This window comes from Metarhizium robertsii (assembly GCF_000187425.2).
Source record: "Metarhizium robertsii ARSEF 23 chromosome Unknown MAA_Scf_5, whole genome shotgun sequence".
NCBI lineage: Eukaryota > Fungi > Ascomycota > Sordariomycetes > Hypocreales > Clavicipitaceae > Metarhizium > Metarhizium robertsii.
The window spans coordinates 1,885,120-1,899,910 of record NW_011942193.1 but is presented as its reverse complement, the minus strand read 5'-3'; the positions used below and the strand labels follow the sequence as shown (position 1 = coordinate 1,899,910).

General features: G+C 51.3%; 2 protein-coding genes across 2 annotated transcripts; one reads left to right on the top strand and one right to left on the bottom strand.

Moving 5' to 3' along the window:
* Nucleotides 1–4,879: 4,879 nt before the first annotated feature.
* Nucleotides 4,880–8,319, top strand: MAA_04091 (choriogenin Hminor; the record flags this gene model as incomplete). The annotated part of the gene is made up of 2 exons (XM_007822089.2): nucleotides 4,880–6,106; nucleotides 6,166–8,319. The coding sequence occupies 2 exons, from the start codon at nucleotides 4,880–4,882 to the stop codon at nucleotides 8,317–8,319; spliced, it is 3,381 nt and encodes a 1,126-aa protein (XP_007820280.2).
* A 3,584-nt stretch (nucleotides 8,320–11,903) lies between these two features.
* Nucleotides 11,904–14,123, bottom strand: MAA_04092 (uncharacterized protein; the record flags this gene model as incomplete). Its single annotated transcript, XM_007822090.1, has 2 exons — nucleotides 11,904–13,476; nucleotides 13,540–14,123. 2 exons carry the CDS (start codon nucleotides 14,121–14,123, stop codon nucleotides 11,904–11,906), a joined length of 2,157 nt encoding a protein of 718 aa, XP_007820281.1.
* Nucleotides 14,124–14,791: the final 668 nt, after the last annotated feature.

Sequence of the window (14,791 nt, the reverse complement as noted above, 5' to 3'; positions counted from 1 at the left end):
AGTCTGATCAAGGGCTGAACGTTACTCGAATAGACGGCAAAGCAAAGCAAGACGCGCGTCTGGCTCTTTGAACAAGCACTCTCTCGAACTGCACAGTCCGAGGCTGTCAACCCCGGCCTGGACACGAATGAAGAAATGTGTCGTTCAAGAGAGAAGGAGAGAGAGGAAAACCAAAGCAATTTATTTCTAGAAAAGACACTACGAAGGGCGGTGCAGACAGAGTACGCTACGGCCCGGGCCAAGAAAAAAAAAAGAGCCGTCCCAAGACCCCGGAATCAACAAACCGAACCCGAACCCCTGTGCCATCGTGTTTAAACAGGGGACGCCCAAGTCGAGTGGGCTGAGACAACGGCGGGGGAACATAGCACCGTTGACCAAAAAGTGCGGCTTTTGCAAGACGGGCAGAGTCGAAAGAAAATTCCAAATGAAGGCCGTTTGAACAGACCCCCTCTGCTCCGGAATCTCGACACTTATATTCTTGTGAGGCTGAACACCGTTTTGGAATTTGCGCATGGCACCGGGTAATAAAACGGGCAAGGGGAGACTTCCTTGATGGAGTGAACAATTTTCCCTTTCTGGTTGTCGTTTGACTTCTAGATACACTGGCCAGCTGGGGTGTAAGGGGAAAGAAATAAGACTAGGTAATATTCTGTGGCCGATGATAGAGGTGGGTCTTTTTTTTTCGGGTTTTTTTTTTGGTTACTACTTATACTGGTATTTTGGGCTAATTGGTGTTGAACAGGGAAGATCTGACGTAACCGAACAGTCGGTAACACGATCTCCAAGGTGAGAGCCCGCATTGGAAGGGGGCGAACATGGGGTGGTTACATTATCGAGGGGGGAGCAAATACCTTATAGAAGGAAGGGTGGTGAAATCTGTTGCCGATGAGAAAGATCCGTGGTTGTGCATAAAACGCCATGACCAATTTTTGATTAGCAGTGTAAGGATGGGCCTGGTTCTGGATTTGAGGGATCCGTGCTGCTTGGAGATGTAGAGTATCGCCGTATTCAGTGCAGCGTCAGGAGGTAGGCATACAGCCGTCATGCGCATATGCAGCATTTCTACACTGCGTAGGTAGGGACCTAGGCTGGAAGAGCTCTGTCTTCTCAAGCTCTCGACGTTATCCAGCCGCCACGTCCACAGACTAGGAAATACATAGGCATTGTAGCCCATATCAGGGGTTATCAAGGATTACCAGGGATTGGCACACTACTGCTCCGGCTCCGGCTCCGGTCCTGGTCCTACTCGGCGGCAGAACAAACCTCGATAAGCCAGATGTTGAGGGCCGTTTTGTATGGTTGCCGTGTTGATTATTTCCAGGATGCTCCTTTTTGTCCCCCCCGAGGAACATTTGTGCCTGAGCGTCTTTTACTCTTTTATGCAACACTCTGGCCAAATTAGGCAAGTTGGTGTCACGTGAACAAACTGATATGTGTGTTGGCTTGGTTGCGGGGTTCTGGAAGCTTGTCCAAGACATGCTTAAACTTTCCGCGAAAAGGAGCACCACCATGTGGGTGAAACATTGTACGAGGTCGATTTTTTTTTTCCGTCTGCATTGAGCGGAACAAAGCACACCTGGCGAAGAACCAGCCCTCTGGTGATTCGTGGTTCTGGGCCATTCATTGTTGACTGTAACATGTAAGTCTATGACAAGCTAGGAGCGAGGACCTGTATTCCAATAATTGATTCCTTACGACCATGCATGCACGCCGGCACAAAAGACACCTGTATTTTAGCGGCTTCATGTAAACAAGAAGAGGAAAATAGTACACCTGTTGCTACGAGCCGGAACAGTGTGCCGAAAAGTTTAATGCCCAACACATCGGAAGAGCCGGCGCAGTTCTCTTGGTTCATGGTTCTGGGGACTGTTAGGGACGGTGGAGTTTATTAATGTGCAGAGGCAAGCAAGCAAGTAGTAGTACCTTGAAAAGGTGGCTTGGCCCAGGGCAGGGACAGACACTTGAAATAGCCGCGTTCGTTGATAACTACATGCAGACCTGCAGTAAGTATGTACTGTGTACGTATTGTGCAGGATTGACAGGCGGCTAAGATCAATAACGCGACCAGAGCTCAGCCTCCGTTGCCGGCGGATCCAAGTCCCTCGCATCCACCGGGACCATGCGGATATATCTATATATGATGGGTTGATGTAAAAGTGAAATCAACAGACAGGACCATTTCAGAACATGTGAGAAAGTCGCGAGCTCCGCTAGGAATGAATCGTCTCACCGCCGCCGTAGGGATCGGCCATGAACCCTACAGGCTCAACGCTTATGCTGCATGATGTCCGGTGTACACAAAGCGAGTCAAGTAAGGAGTGTCCCAGTACTAGTACATACTATTCCCAAGTCTCGAGCCAAAAAGGTGGTGGGGCAGGCCACGTTTGATGGCTGAGGCTGATCCACTCTTTGAGGCAAGTCCAAAATGGTCTGGTCGGCTATGGCAAAATGACGTGGGCATCCAAGCGGCAGATGCGACAAGTTGCGTACTATAGTATCTATTGATCCCGTTGGTCTGGTGATTTATTTGGTGTCGTTACTCGTTTGGTTTGTGTTCGCATTGCCCTGTGGCGGCAAGCTTCTCATCTCTGTTAGCTTAGGCATTCCTCGACATTAGGTTGCGTTTGCTCCCAACAATTCCACCAACGACACTACGAGTATGGTTGAATGGCAGAGTGAGGCTGAAAGTAAGTCGCCAGTCGCTGACTGGCACCACTGGCCGCAGAGGCATGGGCGTGTTTTCCGCTTTGGCTCTCGGATGTACATACTCTGTACAATTGCTACAGACTGGCCGCCCGTGTCCATGAAGTGTCCATAATCAATCGCTGAACCAGAGCTGCAATCTACTTAAGTAGTATCTCGAATCTGATGGTCGATGCTGTGGCGACCAGAGGTGGCCCAGGTGCAGTGCGTGTGCGGCGAGTGATGAGAGTTGTGTTCCGTCTGGTTCTGTGCTCTGGTCTTTGTAAGTGAGCACAGGCGACTTTGCCGTGTTCAACTGCCCCCCCTTCTCCCCTGGAAGTTCCCACGGCTATCATTGCCGTAAACCGACATGTGGCACAGCAAGACATTGCCTGGATAATGGCTGGACAAGAGAAGAAAGGAAAAGAAACAGGCTGCAACACAAGTGGTCCTGGCTAGCTTGTCACTGCACGTGCAAAACGGGAAAGTGCCTGGCTGGACCAGACACTTCAGCTTGCCAGCGCGCCTTCCCTCACCTGCCGAGACGCTAGTTGCCGTAGCAAGTAGGAGCTATGCACATGTGCACCCAAGTACTCCCTAGGTACTCCGTAGATGGGTGGATGCGGGCATCAGTCGGTTCCAGACCACATGCGCAGTTTCTAAAGTTACCAGTCCAGTGGTGGCCTCTTCCTCAAGCCCCAACTGCTAGCCCAAGTTGCTCGTTGCCACACAGCACGTTGCCCGGCCATTATTATTATTAGAACGCGGCATCCATCCGCCCGCACAAAGATGACAGAGATGGAACTCTGCAGACGATTGACCCGTCCAAGGCTGCAGGTCCAATAACCCGAGAACCATACTGTACATACATGATCCACCATGACGGAGCAGGGATGTGCATGCGACGGCTTGACGCTGTTGTCGGGGGACCGGTGACCTGGTCCAAGGGGAAGCAGGAAGCACAGAGGGCAACAATGCTAATAATGTTGCAATGCAGAGCATGTACGGAGTACAGGGCATGTACACACACCTGAATCTGCATCCTGTCCTCTAGTACTACATGCATTGTCCAGCTGGTTGGCACGGGTTGGGTCTCGAGGCTTTGTCGACGGATGGTATCCAAGTCTCCTGCGTATAACTACCCACACACAGCCGAGCCGTACAAAACTCTGAACCTGCCGTGATTATCCTTGAAGCCATCGACATGGCGCGCATCTGTGGTATGGACACTTTGTCCACGGCAGACTAGTCGAGCCAACTATTACTCAAGTACGTATTGTGGTCTGGCTGCTCGCCCGTACAATACAACTTTCGACTACTAGCCGTTGGGGATGAGACACCCGATCGACTCTGTCTCCCTCTCCATCCCTGCCCGGCGGCCCCTTTTGTTGCCAAACGGCCAAACGTCATTCAAGGCCCCCGCTGCCAAGACCCTCTCACCAGACCCTCTCGATCCTCAATTACCTTGCTCTGCTTGGGTAGGTACCCGGGTACTCACCCACGCACCTACTAGCCTACCTACCGTAGGTACCGCTACTCCGTACGCCGTGGGCCATCATCCGTCGTTCCGAAATCCTCTATTACGTCGTGTTCCAATATCCACGAGCGTCTCGTAAAAGAACGGCTTAGCACTCGCGACTGCGTGGCAGTTTGCGTAACTCGTGCCTCGATAAGCCCCGTGCTGCCGTGTTCCGCCTGCCGAGTAATAAGACCAACATTGAGCTGAGCCCACATGCACATTCACCACCGCAGCATCCCAGGTCACCCAAGGTCATCCAAGGTGTGTATAAGTACTTTGACTTTTGCCTCCGCCTCCATGTGCCCTCCGACTCTGGGCACGAACCATGTTGGGCTGGGCTGATTCGTTGCAGGGCGAATCGCTGTGCACAGTGGGTTGTATCTGTGACCTCCAAGTTCCCCGTCCGAAAAATCGCAATCCCAGTCCCCTGGTGCGGCGTCGCTCATCAACAGATCCACGTTTCCCTTTCAACTGCTCTCTGTATTAGCACTCCGTACTCGGTACGCCGTACTCTGGAACGGGGTGCCCGCCTGATTTCGTCTTTCGTCTTGCGTTATTATAGTCTTCTCATCCCGTCGGCCTTCATTGCTCCGTTTGGCAGCATTCTTGATTGCGCTTCCTCTTAGCCTGCTGCATGTCAGACTCACCCGCGGGCCGGACGGTCATATGTTGCCCAGTATGACCACCAGTAAGTCTTTTAGAGCATCCATGCTTCCTTCCTCGCTCTCCTTTCCTTCATTCCGATCCACGTCCAACACCGACTGCAACGCCAACTCCAACTCCAACTCCCATCCATCCCCCGACCCCGAAAAATCCAAGCGGAGGTCGCTTTGGCACAAAGGAACTACGCACCTACCCATGCGCAGGCCATTGCCGGCCAGGGACCTGAAAGAAGAATCCAAGTCAGCGACGGCCACAACCCCGGCGCCCGCCGCCACCAACTTGAACAAGGAGCAACGAGAGCAACAAGGGCAGCAAGAGCAACGAGACCCATCACCTGCGCAGCCTCTTCCGAATCCTCATTTCCAAAAATCACCTTCCTGGGGTCTCCGTCTATCGTCACTTGTTCCTCTACTCACACCTGACACTGCAGACACGCACCCAGTGTCCGTCAACCGCAAGCCCGTGGCAGTCAACATGATACCACCACCTCAAACACCTCCGCCGCCACCGTACGTTGCATCAGAGGCCGAGGACGAGCGCAGCGGTTCAAGAAGCAGAACCACCACCAGCGTGGAAGCATCGGGGAGCGGCGAGGCGGCTGTTCACCCACAAGAGTCGCCTCGAGCCCAAATACGAGCCCAAATACGAACCGTCCCGCCTATACCTGAGTCTGAACCGGCAGAGGTCCCTGAGTTTGCAATCTCCTTTTCCACGCACCAGACACCGGAAATTCTGGCTCCGATCCCGCCGTCTCCAGACTCTCACCATGCCGCGTTGACAAAGCAGGAGCCTGCCATACAACCGGACGCATGGAGAGTCAGTGGCGCTGCCGACAATGAAAATGAGTCTCAGAAACAGGCCAAGTTGCAAAAGGACAATTATAAACCCCGACCACGGAGAAACTCGTTGTTTCAGCCCAAATTACCCGAGCCACAGCCCGGCAATATCTACCCACGGCAAATGTCCCCTAATCCCGAGTCTAGGGGCCGAAGAAGTGTCTCTGGCCAGATGTCGTTGGCCCCGTCCGGGTCTGTATCACTAGCGCCAAATTCCCGGTCTGCCTCTTCTCATGATGGTAGCCAAAGCCCGACGAGGGCCAAATTACGCCGAAGCTGGCTGCCAGGTGGAGCGCGATCTCGTTCCAACTCAGAAGTCACTAATGGCGTCAAACCCGAAGCCTGGATCATGTCGGATGACGCTCACGCTGAATACAACCCTTCCTTTTTGAGAAACGGTGAAAAGGTAACAAGAAAGCATTTTTCGAACCCCCCCCCCTTGCTCATTTCTGACTTGGTTTGTAGGTTCCAGAGTTGTGGAACGAGAATGGAAATGTATACGTATACCTGTACCCCCGAGGGAGCGGCTATGGACCCTCTTTCAAAGTACCAGAGTTCGTCGTTGGCACATCTTACGTCTTCAATGAGCTTATTTATACCGAACAAAATGCCGAATCGCCCGGAGACAGGGTATCGAGCTTTGGGGGTCGCGATAACCTCAGTGTTCACGATGCCAACCGTATCGCATCACCATCAATCGGGTCATCTATGGCAGAAGAGCCGAATGCGCTGCGCCTCTATATCCCTGCCGCACCCGGCGGAGGAGCGCCAGCAGAACTGGGTCGATTGATCGCCATCAGGAATCTCTTTGCCTTCCTCACGGGACAACCATTGGTTGCAACCAAGGCTCACCCTACCATTTTCCACGCCTTTGTCGAGCTCGCAGGTCTATTGCTAGAGTTTGGTTTCTCCGGCCCTGATGGTAGCACATTTGGTGAAGCTGTGGAGCTCAGCTTTGGCTTCTATCTGGAGCAACTGGGCATTTCGGATTGTCGCCACAGTCGGGAGAAGACGATAGAGTCGCTCATTTTGGGTGAACGCATGCGATGTGTTGAGTTGTATAACGAGGCTTTTGCTCATGCTGCCGGCAAATACTCTGCCATCATCGACTTGCGATTGCCATTGTTTGAGCAAGTGTCCCCGCTCACTCGTCAGAGATTGGAACGAGCGCACTTGGATCTCGTTAACAGACAACACAATGTGAACGAACACCTGGAGCAGTTTGAATTCCCGTCACTTTTCGCAGGCATCGCCAATTCAACCTCTATTCCTGAGCTCAGGCAGGTGCGATTCAAGACGTGGCGAAACTCATTCAGTCGGATGCGGCAATTCCTGCTCAATTACTACAAGTCAACATTTGGAAATTGGCCCCCCAAGGCCAGCAACAAGAAGAACCCCTTTGCCGAAAGTGGGCTAAACAGGCTTGTCCTCAAAGTATTGTATTCCGACATGTGCGCCTTGTACGATTTATTGGTTGACCGGAACAGCCTAACGTCTCGGGTCATGGACGAGACTCCAGCCATTTCGGACGAACCAAGTAAAATGACAATATCTGCTCTCCGAAACATCCTCTCCGAGTTCGATCGCTCCAAACCCCCTGTTTTGCCGCCGATTCCGTTTGATCTGCCGCAACTGCCTTCAATGAAAGCGATCCACGAGACATTTGACAACATGTCCCAAAAGGACCAGAACAGAATGGAAAAGAAGATTAAAGAGCACGAACTGATTCTCATCTTGAACAAAGCCTACAATTACGACACAAACCGCATTAAGCTGCCGTTCCTTGACCATTTCAAGGACTTTGAGATTCGAGAGGGCAAAGGCAAAGTTACACACGACTTGGTGGACCAGCGCATTGGGTACTGGTTGTTCCTGTATGTAGTGCTTCAATCTCTACCCATGCTTGTCGTAGACGCTCCGGGAGTCAAACACACCGAAGGCGTCGAGTACTTCCTTTGTGAGCCTCCCATGGGCAATCTGCCTTGGATTGAGGACGGACAAGTTCGCAAAATGTGGTATGAGGTCACTGGCGGCGGCGGTATCGTTGAGCTTTCCGCAGACGCCGTCATGTTCAGCGTTGAAGCCACATACCATCGTAGTCACTGTTGGCTCGCCGCAAAACAGTGGGAGGGTCTGGATGGAGTTGATGCTGTTCCGCCCGAGGAGCCTCCAATGTCGCCCTTGCAGCCACCGCAACCCATGTTTCCCGGAGAAGAACCTGCGATGAATAGTCCGCCAGTTGTTGGTGGCCCAAGCACTCCGTCACCGCCGCCTGGAGGCCCGCAACCCGCATTGCGCTCCCGGAATCTATCTCCAGCTCATCGAAGTCGGCAATATTCTCGATCGAGCATCGCAATGGGCCTTGAGCCAGTACCCATGGAACCTCCGCCGAATGTCTTTGGAAGTCACAACCGAAGCAGTTCCATTGGTCCTCGCCCACCAAGTAGCCATCTCGGTCTTCGAAGTGCTTCGGTAGGCAATCTTGCCGGCATGACTACTCGAGTGGTAAGCCCTGTGTCTCAAACCAAGCCGGCGGCCACGACGGGGGCTACATTTGACGATATTCTGGGCGAGACTAAGAAGAAGCCAGTTGCGAAGAAAAAGGGCCTTTTCTTCTAATCAGCACTACTTTTTTCCCTCTTTTTTTTTTTTTAAATCCAGACCTGTGTAGTCTGTTGCATCTTCGGGGCATAATTTAAGCGAGTCTATAAACGATCGGCTTCGAACCTTCCAAAATATCTTTTTCTTTTTAATCTGTTTGGATATAATTTTGCATCTGGCGACGGAGTTCAACAAGTAATAAATTATTGGATTGGAAGAGTCCATATTCATCAAATAACAGATAGACCACACGGCCATAACAAAGGCGGAATAGATTATCGCTGGGGTCCCCAGCCCATTTATTTGAAACCGTCACAAGGGAACATTCTCGTCATATCCACTCGTGCAGGTCGAATACAGCAGTCATATCTAACATAAAACCACGTCATCAACCAGTTTTGTGTGGTCGGAGCGCATCAAGGGGATCAATATCCATCCAGCCTGCCGCCCTGTTCATTCTCACGAGAAGCCCAAAAGCATGGTAAATGGATAATAGCATTGTCTTTCGAGAAAGATGAGAAGTCTCCAAGTTCTTATCACCCCATCGTCACCATAGGCCACGATTCATCCCATGCAGAGACGATCTGATCGACGCCCCGTCACGAAACGTCACACTATTATAGATGTACACTCAGTAAGCCAGTCGCCATTTCGCACCCATATTCATGGGTGAAACTCACACTTTGATATATCTCATGTCCAAGGCCTATGGCTTCATCCTTGCCCGTTTTACAAAACCCCTTGTTGTGGCAGACCACATCGGCCCCGAGGCTTCGATGACGTGCCGAATCATCACAGAGCGGGCCCAGGCACCGGTCGTTCACAACATTTCCGATACATATATTTGACGATTCTATGGTTTTCTGACCTCAGGCAGTGGGCAAAGATCTTCTGACTGGTGGTGTGTGAACACATGGTTACGGTGTTGCCATGGAATGGGACAAAATGCTCGTGTATATGGAGCGGTGCTTAAAGGCAGTAAATACAAATCGGTAGTCGGTTTGGACTCCTCCTCAAAGGGATCAGTGCCCCAGAAGCAAATGGCATCGTGGGTCATTGCATACCACAGGCAACCTAGTGATGGGTTGGTATTCAGTTATGTTGCCGTTGCAGCACGGTGCTACCGTCGTTTCGTTGAGGCTGCAAAAACAGAATGCGGTCTTGACTCTTTAAGCAGCGGTCGCCGGTAGTAGGAGTATGAGTTCACGCCCCAGGATGTAAATGTTGCAGAGAGCACGATTGAGATGTTGGCACGCCTTTTCAATGAATGCCTTGGCTATCGATGTGCGAAGGGTGAGTTCTTCTTGGCCAAGGCGGGCCACGGGGGCTCGTGTGAATCAGTCTACTCTTGGCATCTCACCGAATACTTGCTCAAGGCTATATACGGATTCATTGGATTCGACGGCGCGGCCCTTGTTGAACAATGAAGACGCGCAGGTCCGGAACTGGTGCGTGCTCTACTAGACAACTTGTACCCATCCCTGGAGATGTAGCGGACTTGTGTTCATGCCAACCATGATGTTGGCGAAACTCACCATGGTGTCTTTGATTTTTCTCATAAAAGACTTTGAATTCTCCCGCTTCGCCAGGGGTCAGAATCGCAAAAAATCAACCACCTCCTGGTCACCGACACCTTTGCAACATTTACACGTCCAACAGAACGACTACACAGAAGCCGGCAAAAGTACAATCTGATCAAGATGTGCCATCGAGACGTTTCATACGCCAATTGCCCTTGCGGTGTGAAATTCATCAAACTACACGCCGTTGAATATTGCGACCGAGGGAGGGCTCTGATGTTTAGCTGGAAGGGAACACGAGCTCAAGGTTGTGCCCGTGCCTCCTACGAATGATGAGGACTCTCCTATTGAGGCGGACTGCCCTGCTTGCATATCCGAAAGGGGGGAGTGATATGAGAAGGGAAGAAATAAGGCCGCTTCAGCTCCACTGTCTGAGATGGTTGAATGAGAAGCAATGTCAGCGGCAACATGTTCTCGCAGCAGGAATGGACAGATGTTGACGGTGAGCGCTGAGGAAATCAAGGGAGAGTCTATTGGATAGATGGAGACACACTTCCAGGCACCAAATTTTATGCGCGACGGATGCCCGGTGAACTGAGTGTGTCAGATCAAGATTGTTTGTCAATATAGAAATAAAGTTGGTTTGCTTTCATTGCTCAAGTTGAATTAGTGAGTCTTTGTGTCTGACGGTGAATGAATACATGCGTCTGAAGATGCAGCTTAAACGAGCAGAACGATGGTCAACTATAGATAGGGAAACTTGGACAGCCTCCGTACAGTTGGGCCACAAATCTAGTATATTATGTAGCGAATATCAGAAACACGTAGGAATAAAAGCTTCGAAATGAGGAGTGAGTTATTGCGCAAGACCGGCGGCCTCTGTGATTGCGGAGATGTTCCTGACAGACCTGAAGCGTCGGATACGGCACGTCATGATCTAGCTCGAAGAGGATTTGAGCTTGCTCCCTCTGAATATTAGTTTACAGAGGTATATTGGATAGTGGCTGTCAACATAACCGGCTCGAAGGGCTCAGAGACAGGTTGAACGAGTCTACGTGCAACCAAGCACGAGGAGCACAGCCGTAACAAGAACAAGATATGCAGAAGCAAATCGGAAGAGCGACGTCAGTGAACATGAACTCTTGAGGTATAAAAGGGCTGGGAGATTCCTTCGAATCCGGATTGAAGTCAGGCATCGCAACGCATTTCTCTACAGTCTCATCTTCTTTCAAAACACCATCCAGCTTGACCTTTGAAGCCTTCCGCCCGATATCAGCACTCAACTGAAGATTCAAGTCAAGCAACGCAACGCCATTCTCCACACTCGGCATCTTCTTTAAAAACTATCCAAGCTTGCCCTTTGGAAGCCTTCCACCACGATATCAGCACTCAACAACTGAAGATTCAGTCAAGTCAAGCAACGCAACGCTATTCTCTACACTTGGTATCGTCTTTCAAAACACCACCCAAGCTTGACCTTTGGGACCCTTCCACCCTAATATCACCATTCAACAACTGAGCTTTGCAAAAAACGGCAGTCCAAGATGTGCTATTACTCGCAAGGGGGTTGCCAGTGCACCGATTGCCGTAAGTGGAATATCATCGAGGAACCCATTCAGATATGTGGCATGATGCTCGGGAACAAAGACTTTCGAGATGGGTTCAAGGAGTTGAAGAATAAACACCCCGGAACAGAGAAACTCAATACGGCGCTTAAGGATATGTTGTTGGAGTATTCACATCCAGTCGAGCTTAAGTGTTCTAAGTCCAAGACATACGTCTGTGACGGGTGCCGTGGTCATTAAAGACTACGTGACCTGGAGTGAGGGAAAATACAAAAACGCATGTACGCAGAGGGACTTGAGGGAAAACAACGCCAGCAGGGAAATTCGTCGTGGTTGAGCCGGGACCGACTGAGTGATGGGAACCGAGGTCCCGGGGGGTTCTGATTTTTGTTGATTGTCATTCTCTTTGATTTGGATTAAAAAGTAGCAAAGTACAAAAAAATAAAATTGCTGTGCGTTGGGGTATACATATTGGTATTAATGCTAGTCCGTCGTGAGAACAAGTCGTCGTGAAATCTCAAAGCTCGACTTTCCGCCATCGTGTCCTCTCAGTGTGCCACCAGCTTTCCTTTTCCCTCTTATCAGCAACAACGCCCTCTCGCCAGTTCCAGCTTCCCGTGCATCCTGCTCGTCCCACAGCTGGGCCGTCACCCAAGTCGTCACGCAGATCAGGGACGTCGACAAGACCGCCCTTTTGGTCGCTAGATCCCTCGTCCGGGAGGAGATGATAGTGGATATCGCTGCCCACGGTGCCAATGTACCCTGCTAGCCCAAATGTCTCAACCAGGTCACCTTCCTCATCCGTGACATTTACTTGAACCGTGTAGGAGTCGCGCGCTCGATCCAGGCGTGCCTGGGCAGCCAGCCGCGCCACGACGAGGTTGGTATGAGGGCTGATGGTCATGATGGATGGCAGCGAGCTCGTCGTGGGTGATTTGGAGAGATACTTTATCGGGGAGCTGGGCACGCTTCCGCATTCCGAGACAGACATGGTTCGGAGCCGGTCGCTCGGCAGGTCGATTCTTTCCACCGGTCGACACAACTCTTGAAAAATGCCGTCCGGGTCATTGGGCGCTCGTAGTGTTTTCAACGAGGGGAACCCACCCGCTCCGATGCTCCTCGCGAGAATGCTGTCTGCGGCATTGCTGCACTCTGGATGACTGGTAATATCCCAATGCAGATTCTTGACGCTCCTCGACGCCAAGTATGGCATCATCCAAAGAATAAACGAGTCTGACTCGGGCATCAATGGGGGGAAAGTCTGCACCAGTGAAAAAGTCGATAGGGACTGCAGGTTGGACAATATGCGCGCGAGAGCGGGTAATGAGGTGAGCGGTGTGTGACGAAGAACGAGCCGTCGAAGAGGTTGGCTGGTAGATCGTGTTGCAAAGGATGAAAGGCCATTAGATGAGATGCCGCGGATACCTGAAAGAGTCAAGCTTTGTAAAGGGGGAAGAGACAGGAGATTGACATCGTTGAATGCACTCGGTGGCAAGTTGCAAAGGTGTAGATGCTGCAGCGAAGGGAGAAGTGTCAGGGTTCTGGCAAGCAATGTTTGAGGTGCAAGCGTTGCGTCAGGTAAACACTCTACAGAGAGGCTAGTTAATTTGGCCCAGGCTCGATGTTGTTCCAAAAAGGCAATCTGGTGATCAGTCTGTAGCTCGTCGTTGGTCCCAAGAGTACAGTCTTTACCTGGGGCCAGGGCCACTTGTTTTGTTGTTGTCAAGTCGCATGATTCAATCAGCCAGTTCATATCTTTCAGATTGGCTCTCGTAGATAGGGCATGAAACAGTCTCTTGAAGGAATGGTCGTAGGTAAACACTGGCCCCGACAGCCTCTCAAGGTTGGGACAGGCCATTACCAATGCAGCCACATTGTCTTCGTACTGCTCAAATGCCGTAGAGCCCTTGGCAGTTGACATGCCAGTTATGATTTCAGGCGCAGGAACCTTGAGCGAGCGCACCATTGACGCAATTTCGGCGTTGGCTCTCAAAGTGCGTCGCAAAAGCGCCACACGACACCCTTGTATCATCTTGAACCTCTTCTTATGGGTTGCCGAATCCGGACCGTTTAATTGAATATCTTGGTATCTTGATTATAGTTAGCCTCCGTTAAAAGCACTCCAGACTCATCAAAATTATTCATCAACTTACAGCGCCAGGCGTGCAGCCTTGGACCACATTCTAGAACAAACCGCAATGTTGCAGGCATCTCGCATCCAGCATGTAGCACAACTTTCATTCCCGTTCTCGAGATGAATCTGTTTCAACATTTCGAAAATGACTTCCAAGACCTCCCCTGGTAACGAAGCAACCAAGTCCCCAAGTCTAGCTCTCCTCTTTTGTTTTTTCAGAGGCGTAGGTGTCTGCGGCGGCACGTAGCTCAATCTCCAAGTGGATGAGTCGACTTGTCCATGGTCGAATCCGCTGCCCCAAGACTGACTCCTCGTCCTTGAGCCTACCGGCCCTTGGTGTCGCCCACCTGCCCGGGAGTATTCCGATGTGCCTGACAGCTTTCTTGGGCGGTTCAGGACTGGCGGTGCTTCCATGGACGATTTTCGGTCTATTCTCGGCATTTGAAGCCCGGGATACATGGGATATGCAGACGCATCTCCTGCAGTCAGAGGTCGGGCGGTAGATGGAGGCTTTCTGGCGTCCAAGGCATTGTTGTTGTGTTCGGGGATCGAGTATAAGTCGGGCAGCATCCTGTCGAGGGCGGCGGGATGCGCGGGCCGCATTGTGATTGTTGTGCTCATTTTTGTGCCAGATATTCAGACGCTGATGACGGCTCTCAATTTGACATGGCTGCTTCAACACTATTGTAGCTTGTTGGTCTGTTGGGAATCGTGCTGGCTTCTCGACCAGTCTACTCCCCGTAGTTCCTCAAGTTCCTCAACAGGGCCTGATTCACGCCTATAGGAAACAAAAGGACTCGAGTAAAGGGAATTCCCAGACTGAACGTGAATAAAAAGAAAAGGAGCATTGGCCTGGACTTCCGAGAAAGCCGATAGGGATCGCAAGGAATTGAAAGGGGAAGCGGAGGAGATATTCATGAGCTACTATAAGAATATTAGGACCATATTCCAACAATGAAACGTGCTTAATGGCTTGAACAGCTTCGCACACTACTGTCAACCCCTCCAACAAAAAACGGAGTATACCCCTGTTCTGGATAAAGAGCAGCAGGTCGATCGTGGCCCCTGCTGAGACTCGGCATACCAGTCCTACTGGGGGGGCTCCGCATGCTGTGTTTGCTGGGCTGTCGTTGGTACTGGTCTAGAGCCCCTTGGCATCTTGACGTGCCTGGGTTGCAATGATGGCAGGCATCTGTGGTCTAGTCCCGGCCGAAGTTTGGATGGCCGGGGCCTAAACGGCCGTCCAGGGGATCTTAACAGTGGGCATTAAT